The following is a 16186-nucleotide window of genomic DNA, read 5'->3' as shown; positions in this document are numbered from 1 at the left end:
CACAAACAAAATGTCAAAAAGTATATGACTTGACAAAAATAAGATGGCTATCAAGGAACTTAACATGAACAACTATTTATATTTTGAACAGGATGATGACCACAAAACTAAGATTGAGCTAAGATCATCAGCATGAAATACAGATAATAAAGAATGAAACTGAAAACAGAAAAGAAATGAAATAAACAACAATTTCTAGGTTAACCCCCCCCCCCCCCCCCAAAAAAAAAGGCATCTTCTACAAGAATTTCTACATTCTTTTCCTAGGTAAATATGTACATTTAGCCTACCGCCCCAAAGTAATTCCATCTGCAAGTTCTGAGATTCTGCAAGAAAGTTGAAACGAATTAAACCAGAAAAACCGGAGTTAGAAAGGGTCAAAAACAGAAAAGGAGCAGCAAGAGCATACTGTTCTGGGGATTACCTCTCTCAACAATAAAAGAGGAACACTGTGAGAAGCATTCAAACCTACACCAACGTATCTCCGGTTTTTCCACAGAAAATGTACATCGTCTGTATACCGTCAGATAACTGATTTCTGGCTCCCCAGGATCTTCAATCTCGGCCAAGCTTTGCCATGATGATGCTTTCATAGAAGAGTACATTATTTCAGACTATGCAGAATGGGTCAAGTTTTCTCTGAATGACTCGTCTTCTGTCTCTCCAATGCTTCCTTCTCTGCTTTCTTTCTTTCAAACTCAATCTGCTTGCGATTTTCCTCTAGGGCTTGATTGAACATCCTTCGGAAGTTTAGTAACGTTGAGATAACTAGGGGAAAAAATAAATGGAGTTAAGCTCACATGATAATAGGACACACTTTGCCTAGTCTGTTGTATCTATCACTGTAGAAGAGTATAATTCAAAAAAATTGAAGTTCTACAAACGAACAACACCACAAAGGCAGTGAAGAAAAGCATCAGATAGCTGTGATAATGGTGCAGAAATCTGAAGCACAGAGAAAACAGATTAAAGCTAGGAAGTGGACACGTCATTTAATCAACCGAGCTGTCTATCAGTAAGACAAATCAATTTTTTTCCTTAAAACAGGTTTGTATTAAGGAGAAATTGTTGTCGACAAATGAGAATTAGAGACAATTAACAAATGACCACTTAATCAACATCTTTATTGCATTCAACTTTTCTTAACATAAGGAGGATGACTGATAAAACGCTACCTTGTTCAAATGGGCAACGAGCTGGGTCTTCTCCAAAGTAAAGAATCAATGAATCAACATTTCTACCCTGTTGGGTACGGAGAGAAATCACGCCATTAAGAACATCTCAATGTTGGAATAGACACCAAAAGACCAGAAATGTTTCTCTTACAAATAACACCTACCACGCCGGAATAAAGCTGAGCCAGGGACCTCACTTCACCTTCAGCATGACAAAGGAACTCCTTCAAAGCCTGGCAAATGGGCAATTATACTAATCAATGAGAATATTCATCATCTATTTTCTGATTTCTATAGTTCTCCCGCCAGAACATGTACAAATAAAATGTTTCAAGATTTCTTTTTTATTTCCCTTGGCTATCCTAGTGAAAATAAAAGGAATAAGAAAAGTTAATAAGAGGATACCCATCCCCATGGCAAGGATGCGTGACTACTTTTCTCCTCGTCTTTACCAAGAAAGATGAAAACGGATGATCAAGTTACAATGCTTATACATGACATGCAATAAAGTTAAAGAAAGAACTTCCATATTTTCATCTCAAGACACGCAATTATCTTGGACCAATGAGGAAAAGAACCTAAACTATGCCTGTGACATCAATGACCTGGAATCGAAGTTCCAAGTCAATTAGGGCTTTCCACATCATACCCATTCACCATCAGAAGACTCCCTTGAAATACACCATGCTAGCAACGATACAGGTCTAGCACTGCGCCTTATGGGAGCAAAAGTAAATGGCTGGCTGTGTCAGGTCTTAACTTAAGCAAAAGATTGAGAAAAGGGAGGAGCTGGGACGAAAGAGGAGTAGAGAGCAAAGAAGGTCAGTGTCAAAACGTGATTTTTTCCCTTTCCTTTTTAACATGTAAACCTCTTCGAGAGGTGAAACAGACTCAGATTGAATACCGCACAAGTATATAGTAGCTATGGTGGTTTCTAGTTTCTACCGAGAGTTTGAATATTGCAACTAGACTTAGCTCCCAGAAGATTGCAACTTAAAACTCACTTCCGAACTCTTGACAATATGTTGGAATAAAATTTTCCTACGTAATTTGCCAGATGAATTCCATTACTCTAATTCATTAGCTTCCCACAAAATCAAAAACTAAATGGGGAGGGGGGAAACGACATCCCAAAGGTCCAACAACGACATACCCAGTATATCCCACAAGTGGGATAGTGTGTAAGCCCTTACAAATCCAGCAATATTGTGAAGTTCTGGCTGATAACTGTTGCATATATTGAATACCGCAAAATACAAACTGTTTTATGCTCTCAAGTAATTCCTCTTCACACCAAAAGATAAATAACACAAAAGAGAACTCTTGCATTCAGCAAATAGATTTTTCATATATTGCAAAGTCATTTTCATACATTGCAAAGTCAGACAATTCACTCTCTACTGATATTAACCAAGTGATGCAAAAAGCAGCTGTCCTGCAAATCCCTCTCTTTAGGGACCAAACCCATTTTTATCCCACTTGTCATCACTTGGAGAACCACTTAATGCATATTTTCTATTTGAATGAATAAAAGTGAAATAGAGCTTTCATCCTAGAAGAATATTTTCAGTTCTGAATTGTATATAGTGCAATCAAGGAGGATTCATCTATTTGAATTGCGCCAATACCCTACAACAATAACTACTTAGGAGCAACACCGCCGATGCCAACATCACGCTTATTTATTTTCATTTTTTATCTTTAGTGATGCAATGAGTAGCTAGCAGGAACGAAGACTGGTAAGAACGCACTGGAGAGAGGAGAATCAAGGAAAGAACAGACCAGTTGGCACTGCTTCTGGAGTGGAACATACAGCATGTTTGGCTATTTTCTTTAGTACAAGCATTTTCTTTGCACTGGTTTCGTATTCCTTTACTTTTTTTTTGGGGGGGGTTGAAGCTTCCTGCTTTTGTCTCAAAGCATTGAGACCTATGACAGAGTGAAAATTAATTTTGTTCTGTGTTCAATAAGTATTTGATGACAGAAAAATTAAGAGAAGGACACGCTGCATGGAGGGTCATTTTGAGTGAATGACTCGTCCAGAGGTTGAAGCGGCACATCTTTGCAGGAAAAGAGCTTGAATAAGCTTGTTTTCTAAGGAGTCGCCATTTTCTACCAGGAAGGCAGGAATCAGTGGCGTAGTTATCTTGTATCAAGGGTGGTCAACTGAAAACCCTTCGCCAAAAAATTGTGTTGCGTATATAGGACGAATATCACTTTATATGATCATATATTATATTTTGAATACCCTTAATATATGTGCAAGAGGCCGCCCAATGGTCGAGGGTGTTCAAAGTGAGGAGGAGTTCATGAGTTCAAATCCCTGTGCTAATATTTTTATCTGCCCTTTTGTTATCCAAAACTAAATAAAGACCACAGTGTTTGGTCTAATTGACTCTGCTTTTTTAATCTATTTTTTTCTAATAGATACCTCTTAAATAAAGCTTGAAATTTTTGTAAAAACAAGCAACCAATCTTGTAGTTTTTTATTATAAGTTTCTTATTAAACAAATCTTAAGGCTACAAACCCTCTTAACTCTCTCATTCCTTTGGTTTTATGCTTACTAGAATTTTTTTAATTGGCTTTTTTAGGTTAGGTTTAATTTATAAAATTATAGTTTTATTATAAGTATTTTATGATTTATTAGTTAAATGTTACTTAGTTTGATATAAAATTTTTGGTGCACCCACTCATAAAAAAAAAATTAATTTCTTTAAAGACTGAACACCCTTAGAAAGATTCCTGGCTATGCCACTACCAGGAATACTAAGTCATTTTAACCTCCAGCATATGTCTCACCAATTCTTATCCTATTTTCTGTTTCTCCTCTTGGCTGAGTGGGTAGAATCGCGCAGAAACGAGAAGAGATCAAAGAATCTGATGGTGTGTAGAAATCAGCATTATTTAGACCACAGTAGTCATAGATTACCTTACGAAAATTCTCAGACACAATTCCGTCATTTTCAGACATGGACAGTTCTTGTACAACTTTCTCCAGTCCTTTGCTAATAGCTTGCATTTCCTCTGCAAGGAATTTCAGTTGTATCTGCAGAAACCTTTTTAATCAGACAGCTGCCGGTCATATTTCTACAGTGAATTTGTAACTGGGTCCAAATAACCATACCTTTGCTGCAGGTTCCAAGCTAGACAGATCATTAGAAAAATCTAGCAGTTCAGGCAATTTGTCAGCAAGTACCTGGCAGAGAATTTCGTTAAGCATCTTGTAAAATATGCTGGTTGCTAGCATAAGGAGAAGTCCAAATCAAAGGCATTTTGCAAAAATTATAAATAGTTTAATACCAGCACAATGACATGAAAAAAGTGAATAACAAGACAATAGCTACCATTAGCAATTTATAAAGGAAAAGGTTCATACTGGTCAGAGTCTCAGTGCTAGAGGAGAATTTAACATCAATAGGATAAGAAATCTGAAAGTACCATGCGGCATGCAATTTTTGAGGATGGAGATAATTCTAAAAATTGATTTGACAAATGTGAGGAAGCTGATAGCAACACGAAAAGATCGAGTTTTGTGATTGAATGCATGTGGTGACGGCTGATTCATGTCTGTGCATCTAGTCGTTGCTTCTTCTTTTTTTCAAATAAGACCTCTATTCTGCATTTCAGTTAAGCTTAATATAATCAAGTGACAAATGCAAAAAAATCCGGTTAAAGAGATAATCCCTGATTTGAAAAGAATTGGGCTCCAACACACTTCAGACACTAATTCCTTTTTCTCAACCTGACCAGTTAGCGTTGAATTTATAGTTTGTTTTTACTAACTTCGGATATAGACACTTTTAGCTAGATAAATTACGATACAAAAGAAAGTCACAGACAATCCCTAGGATACAATTGAAAAGGACCTGATTACAGAAGGTGCAATCAGCTGATCTGACTGGGTAAATTTAGGCCACGGAAAAGAGAGATTTTAACTCATGCTCAGTAAAGATGATTCCTGCCTAAAGAGCAAAAATCCTTGAAAACTGGGTTTAGCTTAATGTGCATTCTACTAATCACTGTACAAGCATCACAGATTTCTATGTTAGCATTCCCTTTAAGAAATATTATGACTCAAATAGCAATGATTTATTTCAGAAATGGATGATTGGTTACTTGTTATTTTTCCCTCACAAGTTGGACAGCATTCCACTAAACTAAAGAGCATTAATGGCCGGCCACGGAAAACCATCATATCTGCCAAGCTCATCAAGAAGACTACCAAGCAAAGACCATACCTTGCAAAGATAATGCATGAGAGTCATCTTATTGTTCCGTGCACGTGTCTCTGTTAGTTTAAGGAGGCTATCCAATCTGAACCCAACAGCAGACCCTACACAAAAGCATCAAGAGACCATTAGATGAAAAAACAAATTGCTCAAAGAAGAAACTAATTTGTGAGAACTGCATTATCACAATGAAGCAGGGAATTGTTCAATAATTTCAAAACCAGAAAAGCCAATGAAGATGACAATTGCGGAGATCTATCATCTCGCAATAAAAGCTTTGAGAGATACCCAGTTTATTTATTTGACAAGTTTTCCTTATCTAGAGTTTAGATTCTACTGCTGAAGTTGTTCTCGACTTGGAAATATCTTAGTGGGAACAGATTTCCAAAATGCTCATAAATAGTTGGGAGTTCACAGATATAATCTTTGCTGTAACTCTGTAAATCCCCAAAAGAATTAAACCTAGTCAAATAACAGACATGCGGGCAGTGATTTCCACCCTACAGCGGTTTGATAAAAGCAGGTTAGATGGTTGTTAACAGGAACAAAATCAGCTAATCCTCTATAGATAGCTGGACCTGATTATTTGCTATGGTGCACTTTAATTTCTCAATTCCATACCCCCATAGATTGTGTAATTTCTTTTGTCACTTACCAAATAGGCCATTCCTTCTTTCCTTTGGTTTTTTTGTGTGTGTTGTTTGGGGGGGGGGGGGAGGGTTGAACTCTTCAACTCACTCCAACAGAGAAAAAAAGAGGTAACAGTGAAGAAATCAATAGCAAGATAAATGCTTGAACGGAAAGAGATTGTTAACCCAACCTCTGGCGGTTCCCTGGTTCAAAGCATTCCCGAGAGAGAGAATTGTCTGCATAATCCTTTTCAATTTTGATGAACCTTTGATCTGATTACAACATCAAAGGAAAGATGAAATCAAGGACAGTGTCAAGAAAGCAATCCATAGTCTTTTCTAAAAGGTGTAAAACATCAATAGTTAGAAAAAGAATAAACAAAAGAAAATGTGCCTGATCAGCTGCCGAATTCACAATATTCAGACTCTTCCTTAGCTCAGAAACCTGAAATTAAAGCAGAACAAATACGCCGTCAGCGAGCGAACCTTTACCAGTGCAGCAAGGAGGCAGCAGATGTGCCATCTTCTCACCTGAGATTCAAACTGAATCTTAAACGAAAAAACTCGCAGCTTGGACTCTATTCGTGGTACTTGCATCAACTCTAACATGAACTGTGACAACGAATAGGTCTTAGAATTAGATGTCATTACATAAATGGGCCAATCAACTCCATGCAGGAGAAAATGGGGCAGTAAACCAAAATAACGTTAATTCACAATGGACAGACCTGTTCACATCGACCCAACTTCTCCTTCTCTCCTTTATAACCCTGAAACAGATATGTTAAACAAAGCAACGTTGTTCACATGGTCCTATATACATCAAGTTATAAGTGTTCCCCCTTTTTTTTCTCAAACAGATCTTTCACCTTCAGAGTTTCCATCTCCTCCTTAGTCGGGCAAAACTTAATCAGATTCTCCACCTGATCCACATCTAATGCTGAATCTTCCAGTGCAAGCACTGAGCTCTGTTGAAATTATTAAAAGTGGTAGCTACCAATTAGAAGGATAATTCAACTTTTAACAAAACATTACACACACACATTGACATTTGTGTGTGTGTGTGAGAGAAAGAGAGTGAGTGAGTGAGAGAGTGTATAAATATAAAAATATGAGTGTACAACATTCATGGAAATAATCACGTTTCAGTATAATATATGCATGAGTATATGGTCCAGGGAACATCACAAAGAAAGATAACAGGAAGACGGGTGGAGGAGGTTAAAAGTCAGAAAAGCATCTGACATGCAAAAGGTGCACAAACAGGACCAGAATTTGTGATTACAAGATTCAACACTTGGAAGTACAAATACCTTTTATTTTCGGATAGGTGACACTAGAATAGTTTTGCTTTCTTTAAATATCAGATTATATTTAACTCAGCAGGGAACATTGGTTATATACAATAAAGTGTGGTCTTAGGATAGTAAAAAGCGTGAGTTTTTAACCAATACAATAAGCAGTAGAGAGTCCAAATCAATTGTAAGCCCCCATTTAAGCGTGAATATTGTTATTACAGAGGTTTATTCAGAAATTGAACATCTCGCGAGAAAATCACCAATAAGGTCCACAATGTGATTGTCAATCCTATTTCTGAGAGGTAGTTTAACACAATAATGGAGAAAATAGGAAGGGAGTGAAATTATAAAGATGAAAAGATCTTGGAACAATGGGAAAAGATTTACCGTAATTTCTTATTAGGAGCACAAAAATCAATCAAACACTGGCAGCCTATGTTGCTCGGACTCTCCAAAAATATCGATGGGTGCGTGTCGGATCCTTCAAAAAATAGTGTATTTTTGGAGGATCCGACACGGATGCGGCATCTATTTTGGAGAGTCCATGCAGCTATAAAATCATGGGACAAGTAACGTGCTTTAAATTTTAGAATTTGAAATATCAAGTGAATCATTGTGATAATAGTGCCACCCTATTGCAGGTATAAAGAGGTGGATAAATAAGTACTCAAGATAATATGGCAGAGATGAAGTTGAACATTTGGTACAACCAGCTATAGGTCAGAGATTATATTCTAGAATAACCAGATTATTCAAAGAGAAAGCCACTTGTATATGAGTACAGCTTACCAGCATGTCATGCAGTGGTATTTTCACCTTAGAAAGCATGATTTCACAATTATAAGCTCGTCTATGATCAACCTGCCAAAATAGAATTCAGGTAAAATCTCTCTTAAAACTTGGAAGAGCTGAAATAATGCCACAGTTCCATCTTTCCTCCACAGCTATATGTGAAGCGAGAAAAGGCAGTGGCTTCCACAAAGCTATACGAGTAACAGGTGCGGATGGGTTATATGAGATGTTACTCGTGAAAAGAAGGATTTTCACTGAATCCTTGACTAAGAAGAAAACTTAGATAATTTGTGGAAAACAGACTTGGGAAGCAGAATTAAAAGATATTGTTTGTCCAACTAGCATGGATATATAACTGTAAAAGATCCCAATCTACTGGCATAAGAAAAGGAATTTATTAACTAGGTTTTTTAAGGTACAGATACAATGTAAATATTTGTTAAAAGCAATAGCTTTCTTTTTAAATGATGGTGGTCTCCGGGCTAGCTTGCGCATACCTCGACTACCCCACGGGCTACCTGTGGATCTTCCACCAATACAGGTATCGGTTAACTCTATCCACCGAGGCTTAACAGATAGAAAGAAATCACCTACTGTTTTTTGCATCCGCTGGGATTTGAACCTGAGATAGTTCACCTCCCACTTCGTTGACCACTAAGCCACACCCTTGGATGCAACAATAGCATATATTTTACTGACCCTTGATTTAAATAATTTGATAAAATTACACAATCGATATCTAACGAACAAGCGGCCTCCATTATGAATATGAAATATTGACCCTTGATTCGAACAATGTGAATAAAAATCATAGAGTTATAATCCAATAACAGGGCTGCCTCAGTATGATGATTTAGGGAGTTCCTCTTTTCCAATAATTTTCTTTTAAAGAAAGGGCCTAACTGCCATAAGGTTTGGCATCCTAATGCAGCTACTATTCCTAGTGTCTTTAATTTTGTGTTAATTCAATAATTTTAGGCACAGTTCTAAATGAATAACAACATGCACATCACATAAACATCTAACAGCTTTCAGATTTGGCATTCTTGACAATCCAACCATGGTTCATTGTGGAACTAATATTTATGATAGTATGGAAAATTTAAGTATGATTTTAAGTTACCAGTATCACACTCCTATATAAATATTTATTTATTTTTTTGATGACCGAGAAATCCGTCTGGGGCCGATCCTTTGGACCAACCGCAGCCTTCGAAACTTGGTGGATAATGGGCCCGCCCCTCTACCCTTCTCCACTTAAATACCAGGCTTTGCTTTGCATGGTGTGGGGGCTTGAACCTGTGACCTAAGACACAAATCCACCACCCTTTGCCACTTGAGCTAGGCCCTGGGGGCGTGTCATGTTCTACTTCATACGCAATAATATCTGGAAAAAATATAGCCTAACTTTGATTTATTATAAAAATACATTGTGCTCCTCCTTTTACAAACTTAGGTTCTTAGGAATGAAACTCCACCGGATTTCAGCCAGCATTTCATACCAGAAACCCTTCCAGAAACAAATTTTCTTAAGCTGAAAACTAGCTGAACTAAAAAAGAACCACTTGAAAGAACAGAATAGTGTCAAGAAAGAGGATTGGGAACGAGATGCACTAAAGGAAAATAACGAAGTACAAGACCATGATCAGAAAGTGCATATATTAGAATCAGACTGTTCGTATTATTTAAGACTTTGAGAATTATGTCAAACAATGGAACACCAGGAACAGTGCAAATGACTTCAGCGACATAAAATGAATTCAGGGAAACTTTGCGGGTATATTTCTAAGGAACCTCAGATTGCATGCAGAAATAAATGATTACCAGCTGCACTTTCTCTGGCTTCTGCCCCATTGAGGTCCTCGAATTCCTTTTCCCTCCTGAACCACCTTGTCCTGAAGTTGGAACTGCAGCTGAAAACAGAGATTCAAGCTCTGATATATCAATCTCTGGTGCCCTATCAAACAGAAATCGAATGACATGAGACGTTGTATCTGAAAGAATCTAAAAACACAAAAATGATTGACTGATGGCTACTTTCACACTCAGAGTTAGCACCTACTTGGGAGCATCACTACATTTTTGAGCCTCCGCCCACAAGCTTCCTGAGACTGCTCTAGATATCTTTAACCAATGTAATGGCTTCAGTTTCTTCGATGACTGGCTTCTTGAATTCATGGTACGAGATAATGGTCCTCGGCCCTTTAGTCCAGGCGGAGGAGCAGAAGGTGGGGGCGGAGATGGAGAAGAAGGGAGATTACTACATTTTGATGCTGACTGTGTCAGACCAGAACCTGGTTTTAGATCTGCCTTAAGAGAAGGGACTGGAGGAGGGGGAGCGGAAGGAACATTCTGTGGAGAACCCAATGCAGGAGGAGGAGGAGGAGGAGGCACTGCAGATATATTCGCAGGCTTAGAAGCTGCAGCAGGCAACGGAGGGGGTGGTGGTGGAGAGGGTCCACCACTAAACGAGGAGCTCTCCTTCATAGGTTGCCCAGGAAGAGGTGGAGGGGGAGGTGGTCGTACTCCACTTTGGGAAACAACTTTTTCCTTCAAAGGTGGAGTGGGTGGAGGTGGAGGTTGAGGCGATCCACCAATAGAGGCAGAATTTGCGTTCAATATTGGGGTTGTAGTCAACTGGCATGGGGGTGGTGGCACTCCACCACTGAAAACTACTTTTTCCTTCAAAGGTGGCGTAGGTGGAGGTGGAGGCGGAGGCGGTCCAGTAATAGAGCCAGAATTTGCGTTTAATATTGGGGTTGTAGTCAATTGGCATGGAGTTGTAGGTGGAGGTGGAGGTGGAGGTGGAGGTGGTAGTGGCTTATCTCTAAAAGCTAAACTTTCCTTCAAAGTTGGAACTAGTTCAAGCAGCCCACTGGTACAGGCAGAATTCTTGTTCAATACTGGGGTGACAAGTAACGGGCATGGATCTCGAGGAGAAGGCGGTGGTGGAGGTGATGGAACACCTCTGAAAGCTGAATGTTCCTTCAAAGGTGGGGTAGGAGGAGCAGGTGGTAGAGGTGATCCACCAACAGAAGCAACATTATCATTCAATAGAGGGGTTGAATGTTGTAGAGGTGGCGGTGGTGGTGGCGGCTGTGAAACTTTACTCCTATGGATGACTGTTTGTTCTACAGGTTTGACAAAGGGAACGGCAGCTGATGGAGAAGAGGAACTAGGAGAAGGAGCTAGGGATGGAGGACAACTTCCAGAAGGATGAGGAGGTGGAATAGGTTCCCTTTTAGCAGCTTCATCAGCTGGCCGCTGTGTTGTTACAGGAAGTAGAGATGTATCAGGTTGAGGCATAGTAGGTCTGTCATCCTTCAATGATACAATTGGAGGACCTCTGGGTGGAGTAGCTTGGGATGCAGAAGGTACAATTCCTGTGACTAATTTATCCTTCACGGGAGGAGTGTGCGGTGCTGGTGCCACTGATGGAGGAGATAGAGATAATCCAGTACAATGAGGAGGTGGAGCAGATTCCCTTTTAGCAGCTTCATCAGCTGGCTGCTGCGCTGTTAGAGGAAGTAGAGATGTATCAGGTTGAGACATAGTAGGTCTTTCATCCTTGGAGGATTCAATTAGAGGGCCTTGGGTTCTGGGTGGAGTAGCCTGGGCAAAAGGTACAGTGGCAGTGACTATTTTATCTTTCACGGGAGGAGTAAGTGGAGATAGAGATAGTCCAGTACTAACACCCTGATCCTTTCCAGGTAAGGGTGAGGATGGAGGTGGAGTTGGAATACTGGTCTTAAACGGCGGAGTCTTGGTTTCAGGTAGGGTAGGAAAGGTATTCAGCTTACCACATTCTGGTATATGAGGATCCAACTCTTTTATAAGTGTAGGACGTTCTGACGTTGGCAGAACACGTGGAGATGGTTGTGATGACACAGAAGAAGCACTAGATTCTGTACTAAGGTCAGGAGGAGAAGGTTTTAAAAGAGGGATTGATGGCTGCAATTTTGACACCTTCATCTCACTTTTGGTCCCAATAAATTGAGATTCATCTTTCTGTTGGTCACTTTGGTGTACTTTGGAGGATAATTTGATGGATGACACCGACTGCTGCTCCAACATAAATGGTGACGAGCCCTTAGCAGTATTGTCCGGTGGTGCAGGTCCCTTCCTCTCTCCAGGCTTCTCCAAAGTTGCTTGATCGACGAGCATGCCAGTGTCTACAGACTGTGGAGGAGTAGATTCCAACTTTTCCTGGATCAGACCTGATGTGGTTATTTGTTGGATAACATTACGAGCAGCAGCTCCCTTCGGACTTACCCAATCTACACTGTTAAAGATCTCCTGAACTTTGGCAAATGCCTCCACTGGTAGGCCATCCTTCTCCTCAAAACAGGACAAATCTGCAGGAAGAACAGAAGCAGCAGTGTCCATCTCTGAGAAAAGAACCTACATCCAGAGCACAACTTTCATAAAATTACAATATGCTTCTAGCTGGAGAGTATCAACAAAACAAAAACATGCATTTTATACGAACAATGATACCTCTGCTCTGAAGTCTTTTGGAAATTGATCTTTAGCATCCCATAAAGTATCAAGTTCATCACGATTAAGTATCAAGATGTTTGACCTAACAAAAGCTGTATTAAACATGGTCCTAAACATCATCTGTTCCCGCTCCAGGTCATCGTGCAAACAAATACATTCCAATACAACATCTCCTTGAATATGGCAATTGATATCAATCTTAACTAATTCACATTCTGCCTGAAATGACATTATAAAGATGTCAGATTGATAGTCAGCTGTGTCCTAAGTAAGAAGTTACGCACAACAAGAATGGGAAAGAGGGGGAGAGGGAGAAAGCCCAGATATAACTTGTACATGCATTTTCGAGCATGTGCATATAAACATGGCCAAGTACAACCTAATTCAACTAGATTCTACTTGAGCAAAACCATAAGAAGAATGCAGGTCGAACAAAATGTCAGAAGCCTCATTAGAACAACTTGTTAAATAGTCCAATTCTCTATAAATCAAACATCTCAGGAAAAACCGTAAGAAGAATTGCTCCTCCGGGAAGATGTGAAGCTGTGGAAAAACAAATATTAGATAGCTGATCCGCTCCAAATCAAACATATTGATCTCATTGATAGACCATAAGTTGTAATATCAGAGATAAGTTCCCCATATGTTCCTTGCTTCATTTTCATATTATTTACACGTGTTTTTTTCAACTTTAGATGAAGTTGACAAGGTCTATATTCCTAGAAACAAGCATGTTTAATCAACAAAACAGAATAAAGATACCCTTCCTCAAAGTTAGCAGAAACCCTTAGTGAGTAACATATGTTTTTAGTATAGGATAAACTATATTACCTGCTTGTAGTGACGGACAACTTTATTTTTCTTTGGAGTTGAGAACAAAATTTTTGGCGATCGATCAGAAACTAGAAATGGATCCTGTCCATAGATACGAAATATAGGCCGGCAACCACCCTCGCCATCAAAATTAGGTATCGCCCTAATAATGATGCAATCCAAAGTGAGTGCTCTATCCAGTGGAGGCCACTGCATGTTCACATTCCTCCTCGCTACATACTGTAGGTATCTTAGCTGAGAAGGAATTGGATTCAGTGGCTGCAGCAAGTACAAAAGCTCACGAGGAGCCTGCTTATAAATCATGTCTAAAGTCTTCTGCTCTCCAGTGTAATGTTTCCTGTATATCAATAATGCAGCCAACATAAATGCCAAAACTGGCCAACCACCCCGTTCACAATGCATTAAAAGCACGTTTTGCTGCCCAAGTGAGAGCCAACTTTCACTGGATCTTAGAAAATGGTGTATCACCTCCATTGAAAGCAAGGGACAACCCTCATAGTGCCGAGGGTAGTCCATTATTGTCAGATCATACTCAGACAGAATATTTGCCATTGGGCTCTGTGATTCCCCTTCACGAAAATTAAAAACCAATATTGAAACGTCAGGGTAATGATCCCGAAGTTGACTAATCACACCTCCTACATAGCCTTTGTAATTTTCTTCCTCCCAAACATCAGTGGTGAAACAGCAATCAAACACTGCATATAAAGTAGAAGCAATTATTAGCGAAACTGATATACAACAGGCACTACCATTTTAAAGTCTCAAAGATTTTACTTTTATGCTGATAAAACAGATATGATATGAGTCAGCTGTAATAATGTCGGCCTCCTACATTATATCAAGCTCTAAACATAAACACATTTTCTCTTGCCATATTAGTGTTCCGTTTTTCTCCTTTTTTTAGAAAAAAATTTGGTTTCTGTTGTCGCAGTACTGTTTGAAACACTATAAGGAAGATTGCCAAGTTGTTTCCTGACAGCTTCTCATGTACTTATTTTTATGCATTACTTGTCCAGCACCACCACCCTTCGAACTAAATGTCCATACTTTGCAAAAGCACTATCCTGAGTTAGTAGCATAACATTAGAAATTCCATTTTTTTTTTATAAGTAACATCAGATATTTCATTAATTATACTAACAAACCACAAGCAGGCTTTGGATTGTCTTAACACATTTTTCTCCCTCTTATTTTTCCGATGTCTCAATGAGATCCCTATATAATACTTGAGTATGTTGGACGAAAGAGTTGAGCTGATTCCTCTGCCAGTTAAGCTGCTTATGCTTCAACTCAGCTCAGATAGCATGCCAAATATTGTCAAATTGACAGCACTCGATATCGTCATCACAACATTAACATAATTACATCACTTTCCTAGTCCCAAGAGTACAAAGGGCATTGAGTTGGCCCTTCAGCTTAGTTGAATTAAAATCTTAGACAGTTTCTTCATTGCAAGAAAACTTGCATTGTGCTATAACTCACCTCGTCCACTCCAACTTAACATTCCCGTATTGCAGTGATTCAAATTAAACTAGTAACATACACTAGAAATATTCTTAATCAATCAAAAAAAAAAAAAAAAAAGAGCCAGAGGCGGTTCTAGGATTTGAACTTTATGGTTTGACTTCGAAATTCTACCACAACCCACTTGATTTACTAAGTTCGGAATCTGTTCTTAATAATTATTTAGTGGATACCCATAACTAATGCACTAGGTCCGCCTCTAGCTAAAGTCTAGTCTTAATTGTATTAAAGGCCAAAATACCTTATTCCGCAATTTCAATAACAACAAAGCTCCTTTTCAGCTGGCACACGGTTCAAAACTCGGTGGATAATGAACCCACCCCTCTACGTATTGCAATACTTCAAATTAACTTAGTCGCATACATTAGAAACATTCTTAATCAAGCTACAAATAGTTAATCTACTGATCTAGTCTTAACTGTATTAAAGACCAAAATACCTTATTCCCGCAATTTCGATAACAATAAAGCTCCTTTTCAGCTGAAGCGCGGCTGGAAATTCGGTGGATAGTGAACTCGCCCCCCTACGTGTTGCATTACTTCAAATTAATTATTACCACACTGTATAAATATTCTTAATCAATTCCAAACTGCAGTCTAGTCTTAATTGTATTAAACGCCTAAATACCTAATTACTCAATTGCAATAACAATAAATATCCTGTTCTATATGTTTCCATTTCCGCATTATAATTACATATTTCACAAATTTAATTATGAACCAAAAAACTCAAAAACTGGTAAATTTTATACACATTCCAGCTCGATCTCAACAAAGCCACAAAATTTACAGAATTTCCCAGAACACACATTAATTAAAACAACACAGCTCCAGCAAAAAAACAAAAACATAAAAAATAAAAAAAAATAAGAACGTACCGTAAACTCTCTCGCAGATCTCCAATAGTCCATCAGGCGGCTTCCTATAAAACAATTTCCTTAGCAGTGCCATTGCCGCTTATTTTTCAATTCCAAAAAACCTATCTATATATGTATAATTTATATATATACAATATATGTGCGTATATATATATATATATATATATATATATATGTACGTATATGTGTGCGTATGTATATTTTTGTGAATCTCTCTCCTTGTGTGTATTTGAAATGAAAATTGTTGAAGAAGAAAAGTGAGGGAAAGGAAGAGAAGCTTAGAAGCTGAGAGATCGGCTAGCGAATAAACAGGAAGAAATCTGA

The 16186-nt window shown here is 38.6% G+C and overlaps 1 protein-coding gene across 1 annotated transcript; it reads right to left on the bottom strand.

Annotated features, from left to right (window-relative positions):
- On the bottom strand, window positions 1-16142 carry LOC107759482 (formin-like protein 18). The gene is made up of 18 exons (XM_075236569.1): window positions 15863-16142; window positions 13456-14156; window positions 12622-12843; window positions 10187-12525; window positions 9949-10081; window positions 8122-8193; window positions 6904-7002; window positions 6763-6804; window positions 6566-6646; window positions 6429-6479; window positions 6226-6307; window positions 5415-5509; window positions 4301-4372; window positions 4106-4222; window positions 1340-1408; window positions 1176-1242; window positions 425-768; window positions 1-326 (listed from the first exon to the last, which is right to left on the bottom strand). The coding sequence occupies exons 1-17, from the start codon at window positions 15933-15935 to the stop codon at window positions 629-631; spliced, it is 4455 nt and encodes a 1484-aa protein (XP_075092670.1). The 5' UTR covers window positions 15936-16142; the 3' UTR covers window positions 1-326; window positions 425-628.
- Window positions 16143-16186: the final 44 nt, after the last annotated feature.

Source organism: Nicotiana tabacum, chromosome 18 (genome assembly GCF_000715075.1).
Source record: "Nicotiana tabacum cultivar K326 chromosome 18, ASM71507v2, whole genome shotgun sequence".
NCBI classification, from domain to species: Eukaryota; Viridiplantae; Streptophyta; class Magnoliopsida; order Solanales; family Solanaceae; genus Nicotiana; species Nicotiana tabacum.
The sequence above is the reverse complement of the archived record's forward strand: the minus strand, read 5'-3'. Positions and strand labels throughout refer to the sequence as shown.

Bases quoted from the DNA above. Each gene is read 5' to 3' on its own strand.
- LOC107759482 (XM_075236569.1), bottom strand. From the start codon at position 15,935: ATGGCACTGCTAAGGAAATTGTTTTATAGGAAGCCGCCTGATGGACTA. The intron at 14,157-15,862 runs GTACGTTCTTAT...CTTTATATGCAG, and splicing joins GATCTGCGAGAGAGTTTACG to TGTTTGATTGCTGTTTCACC. The intron at 12,844-13,455 runs GTAATATAGTTT...ATGTCATTTCAG, and splicing joins TTGTCCGTCACTACAAGCAG to GCAGAATGTGAATTAGTTAA.